Consider the following 6,000-nt stretch of genomic DNA (forward strand, 5'->3'; position numbering starts at 1 on the left):
ATCTGGCTGATGACCAAGACCAAGGCCCGGTTTAGGAGGACCGTTTTTATAATTTCTGAACAATTTTTACTTTTATTTTGTAATGTTGAGCTCTGAGCTCCTTTGTTACACTTTAAATATTTTTGCCAAGTTTGATCGCTTTGGCCTTTGCATATATATCTTGTTTTTTACTTGTCGGTGTGCCTATGTTTTCTTTTTATCTGAATGTTGTTTCTTTGAATGAACTTTTTGCTTTTGAGAATTTTGACTAAGTATGTGACAGCGTGTTTTTCATAGCTAACTTCGTTTAGTTTCCGAGCTGGTTTTCTCGATGTGAATTTTTTAGCTTCTTGTTGTTGTTTTTATATATATGCTCTTGACTCAGACTTGGGACAAAGAATGCTAGGATAAGTTCTTAGTTGTTCATAGATCAAGTTTAAACAAATTATTCGGCGTGGGTAACCTGTTGTCTCTGGATAACCGGGGATTGTCATAGCTCGCAGGTGGCACATAGCCCGTGGATGGCCCATAGCCCGCTGGTTGCACATAGCCCGCGGGTGGTATATAGCCCGTGGATGGCACATAGCCCGCTGGTGGCACATAGCCCGTGGATGGCACATAGCCCGTGGATGGCACATAGCCCATGGATGGCACATAGCCCGTGGATGGCACATAGCCCGCTGGTGGCACATAGCCCGTGGATGGCACATAGCCCGTGGATGGCACATAGCCCGTGGATGGCACATAGCCCGTTGATGGCACATAGCCCGTGGATGGCACATAGCCCGTGAATTTTTTACCGAGTAGAGTGCTCGGGTTTTGGAGAAGACATGAATTCTTTTTAATCTTTTTTATTCATTGAGGGGAAAAACTTATGTTTGAGTTTTACAAAAGCCTAACTCAAACATAAGTGAAAAAACCCCTAGGTACCTCGAAGATGAAAACAAGTAACTACTGATAGTATTTCCGAAGAACCTGGGAGTTCCAAGTTCTCGGGAGCACTCTGCCCGAAATGTGTGCTATCTTGTAAGCTCCTGCTCGCCCGACCTCAGTGACTCGATAGGGGCCTTCCCAATTGGGTTCGAGCTTTCCCACTCCAGCGTTTCCCTTAGCAATGTCTGCCCGCCTCAGGACCAGATCGCCAACTTGGAAACTCAGGGGTTTAACTCTCTTGTTATGATACTTAGCCATTCTTTGTTTGTATGCTTCAATTCTCAGCGCTGCCTGCTCTCTTCGTTCTTCCAGCAGGTCTAGGCATAACTTCTGTTCTTCTTCGTTCTTAGCCTCATCAAAGAACTGGACCCTTAGAGTCGGCATCCCGATTTCCACAGGTATCATTGCCTCGCACCCGTATGTCAAAGAAAACGGGGTGTCTCCTGTGCCTGCCCTTGGCGTGGTTCGGTAAGCCCATATGACCTTCGGTAGCTCTTCCAGCCACTGTCTATCGAACTCCCCTAGCCTGGCCTTGAGCCCTTTTAGGATCGTCCGGTTGGTTACTTCGGTCATCCCATTGCTTTGCGGGTGAACTACCGAAGTGAAACGCAAGTCAATATGCAAGTCGTTGCAAAATTCTTTGAAGGCTCGGCAGTTGAACTGCTTTCCGTTATCAGTTACCAACGCTCTGGGTATACCGAAACGACACACAATTTGCCTCCAGAAGAAATCCCGGATCCGAGCTTCTGTGATGGTGCTCACTGCCTCTACCTCGATCCACTTTGTGAAGTGATCTACTGCCATTATCAAGAACTTTTTCTGCCCCGTGGTTGGCGTGAAAGGTCCCAGGATGTCAATTCCCCAAGTTGCAAATGGCCAAGGACTGGTAATAGGACACTGCTCTGTGGTGGGAGCATGTCGAATATTCTGATGTCTCTGACAGTTTTCACATTTCTTTACTATCTCCTCTGCTTGCCTGACCATTAGGGGCCAGTAGTAGCCCTGCAACACTGCTTTCTTTGCTAACATGCGAGGAGCTATGTGTGCCCCACAAATACCTTCATGTATTTCTCTCAACACATACTCCCCTTCTTCTGTTGTCAAGCATCTCGACCACGGGTGGGTGAATGACTTTCTGTACAAGACTCCGTCGAGGAACGCGTAGTACGGAGCTTGTCGCAAGATTTTGTAGGCTTTATCTCTGTTTTCTGGCAGAGTTCCATCCATCAGGTAGTGGGCTATACCTTGCATCCAATTTTCCAAAGGCTGAGTTAGGAAAATGGTTTCGTGGTTGTCGATGCTGGAGTGTTTTTGAACAGAGAAATGGACCCCGGTATCTTTTCGTTCACTGTTGCTGCTTTGGCTAGTACATCAGCCTCTTGATTTTCCAAACGAGGAACTTGCTCTATCACCCATTTTCCTCCGAGCTCCTGAATCTTGTTCAAGAAGAACTTGACTCTGTCCACGTATCTCCTCATTTCCGAATCCCGAGCTTCAAAAGTACCCAGGGTTTGACAAACGACTAACTGAGAATCACTCCTTATGGTTACGTGCTCGGCCTTGACCACGCTTACCATTCTTAATCCGATCAACAGAGCCTCATATTCCGCGGCATTGTTGGATGCCGGGAAATAGAATTTTACCGAGCTTCGGAGTGTGACTCCGTGAGGACCTTTCAAGACTACGCCTGCCCCAGATCCCTCCAGATTTGATGCCCCGTCGACTTCTAAGACCCACCGTAGAAGTTGTTCGTCGGGTTCCTCAGGTTGGTCGCTTGCTGTGGTCTCGGCTATGAAATTTGCCAATACTTGTGCTTTCAGAGCCGGTCTCGGTTCATACCGGATGTCATATCCTCCCAGCTGGACCGACCAGCTGACCAGCCGTCCCGACATCTCTGGCCTCTGCAGCGCCTTTCTCAGAGGTTGGTTCGTACGTACTACAATGATGTGAGCCTCGAAATATCTCCTCAGCTTTTCCGCCGCCACTTTCAATGCTAAAGCAAATTTCTCAATTTTTGGATATCTGACCTCCGGGCCTTTCAAGACTCTGCTGAGATAGTAAACTGGGGTTTGCAGACCCTTATCTTCCTTCACCAGGACTGCCGCTGCTGTCTCGTCATTCACCGAGAGATACAAATATAAGATTTCCCCAGGCTCAGGTCTACCTAGCACCGGGGGTGTGCTGAGGTAAACCTTCAGTTCTTCAAAAGCTGTGTTACACTCCTCCGTCCACTTGAAATTCTTTGTATTCTTCAGGATTTTGAAAAATGGCAAACATCGTTTGGCCGAGCAACTCATGAATCTTCCCAACGCCGTTACTCTCCCGTTCAACTTTTGTACTTCTTTCACCGAGCTAGGTGCTTTCATGTTCATTACTGCCTCGATTTTCTCCGGGTTCGCCTCGATGCCTTTCTCCGAGATGAGGTGCCCTAGAAATTTCCCCGAGCGGACTGCGAAAACGCACTTTTCCGGGTTCAGCTTGAGGTTAAAACCCTTTAGCTTTTCAAAAGTTTCTGCCAGATCTTCTGCATGATCCTCGATCCCCTTGGATTTTACGACTATGTCATCTACATAAACCTCGACGTTCTTGCCCAGTTGATCTTTAAAAACATGATTCATGAGTCTTTGATAGGTTGCCCCAGCATTTTTCAAACCAAAAGGCATCTTCTTGTAACAATAAGTCCCCAGATCCGTTGTGAAAGCTGTCTTTTCTTCGTCATCTTTACTCATCGGGATCTGGTGATATCCCTGAGAAGCGTCTAAGAATGCATAGACCGCAAATCCGCACGTCGCGTCTACCAGTTGGTCAATGTTTGGCAGAGGAAAACTGTCTTTTGGGCAGGCATTGTTTAGATCAGTGAAATCTATACAAAGCCTCCATCTACCGTTGGACTTCTTGATCAGGACTACATTAGCCAGCCATTCAGGGTAGTCCACTTTTCTGATGAACCCGGCTTTCAAGAGCTTCTCCACTTCATCTCGGATAGCCATCTGTTTCTCCAGAGAGAAAGTTCTTTTCTTTTGCTTGACAGGCTTGCATTTGGCATCCACGTTTAACTTGTGCGAGATTATCTTCGGGTCTACCCCTCCAATATCCTCTGGCTTGTTGGTAAACTCCTCCACATACTGTTTTATCCGAGCTATGATAGCTTTCCGGTGCTCGTTTGGCCAATCTACCCCCAGCTTTACACACATCTCGGATCCCTCTGTAAGTTCAATCGTTTCTAAGTTTTCTCGGGGTTTCTGAGCTTTTTTCTCTCTGAGGAGCAGCTCCGGTGTATCGATGTTCATCGTTTCCACCGTGCTGCCCATAGTGGCCATGTAACATTGCCTAGATAGGGTTTGGTTTCCCCTGATAGTTATGATCTCGTTTTCCACTGGGATTTTCATCATCAAGTAACGAATACTAGTCACTGCACCTGTGCTATACAACATAGGTCTACCAAGAATACCATTATACGCAAGAGGCATGTCAACTATCATGAACAGTGAACGTACCTTCCGTGTTGGTTCCGCCAGGATTCCCTCTGTTCCGTCCTCCTGAGGTGTTTCGATGCCGAGCTCCAAATCTAGCTCGACCATGCCCTCTGGGGTGACCGGAGCTCCCCCCAGCCCCAGGAGGGGAATGTTCACAGGTTTGAGGTCAGTCTTGGATCCTCCCATTGTCAAAAAGACTGACAGAGTCAACAAGTTAACCGAGCTACCATCGTCCACCAGCAATCGTTTTACCCATTTCGATCCAATGATGGCTGATACAATCAAAGCGTCTTCATGAGGAAAATCAACTCCTTTCGCATCCTATGGCCCGAAAACAATGTTAGGCCATGGCGACCCAGTAGATACCGACATGACCATCTTTTGCTTTTTCTTTCTGCGTTTTCGACTGTACTCAGATTCCGAAGTTCCTCCTGAGATTGTGTTAATTACCCCCGTGACCTGTGTCTTTTTTGATGGGGATTGGGCTTCCCTGCTCCCCCTGGCTCCGACCTGACCGAGTTGACTCTCGTATTTCCTCGGTCCTGGCCCTCCTTGGCCACAACAAAATGTTGTAATCGCCCCTGGCAGACTAACTTGTCTATCTCACTTCGCAAACGTCCACATTCCTCTGTTTCGTGGCCATAACCATCATGAAAATCACAGAACTTGGATCGGTCTCCATCTTTCACTAGCCTCGGTGGATAACGAATCTCTTCGTTGTTGTGCTTGATCCAGGATAGAATCTGCTCCCTTGGTGTGTTAAGTGGTACGTATTGTCTTGGTACTCCCGCTCGGTCCACGTATCCTTCCGTTCCTCCTCCAATACTGAAACTTGGCTTCGTACCAGGCCCTGTACTTGGCGGACTGGTTTGAGCATTGAACGGCTTGTTACCCCTGTACCCCGAAGTCTCATTCAGAGGTCGGTACCGATCTTGGTTACGGTTGGATCCCTGAGTATTCTGCGTTTTACTGGGAAATGGGCTAGCCATCCCGTAAGACTTCCTCTGCATCTCCTCGTCGAGATTGATATAATTCCAAGCCCTGTCCATCAACTCGGTGTAAGTATCAACCGGGTTGGTGATCAAGCTGTCTCGGAAGACTTGCATGCTGGTGTTGTCTTTCATAGCATCGATGGCGGTATCATCGTTCAAATCTTCTATCATGATCGCTTCGGCATTGAACCGAGCAATGTAAGCTTTCAAACTTTCTCCCTGCTTTTGAAAGCATTTCTTCAAGTCACTGGATCTTTTCTTTCGTTCGATGCTCGGGGCAAAATGAGTTTTGAAAGCCATAGCGAGCTCCCTGAAACTAGTAATAGAGCCCTCCTTGAGGTTCTGGTACCACTTTTGCGCCGCATCACTCAACGTTGAAGGGAACACTTTGCACACCGTGGCGTCCGAGACACTTTGGACTCCCATGGCAACCTGAAAGCAACTTAAATGAGTCATCGGGTCGGATTTACCGTTATATCTGTCAATGGGCGGATATTTAAACTTATCTGGAAATGGGTCATCCCATATAGCCTTTGACAAAGGGCTAGCAATGCCACAGGTAGCAAAAGGTCGAGACTCTGCCTTGTGCCCTTTATGCCTATCCAGCTCGGCCTGGACCA

At 47.5% G+C, this 6,000-nt stretch overlaps 1 protein-coding gene across 1 annotated transcript; it reads right to left on the bottom strand.

Moving 5' to 3' along the window:
* Positions 1-424: 424 nt before the first annotated feature.
* Positions 425-4,202, bottom strand: LOC126661601 (uncharacterized). Its single transcript, XM_050355454.1, has 9 exons — positions 3,797-4,202; positions 3,252-3,511; positions 2,940-3,161; positions 2,487-2,822; positions 2,262-2,342; positions 1,873-2,178; positions 1,396-1,731; positions 1,027-1,275; positions 425-451 (listed from the first exon to the last, which is right to left on the bottom strand). Exons 1-9 carry the CDS (start codon positions 4,200-4,202, stop codon positions 425-427), a joined length of 2,223 nt encoding a protein of 740 aa, XP_050211411.1.
* Positions 4,203-6,000: the final 1,798 nt, after the last annotated feature.

This window comes from Mercurialis annua, linkage group LG8 (genome assembly GCF_937616625.2).
Source record: "Mercurialis annua linkage group LG8, ddMerAnnu1.2, whole genome shotgun sequence".
Lineage (NCBI taxonomy): Eukaryota > Viridiplantae > Streptophyta > Magnoliopsida > Malpighiales > Euphorbiaceae > Mercurialis > Mercurialis annua.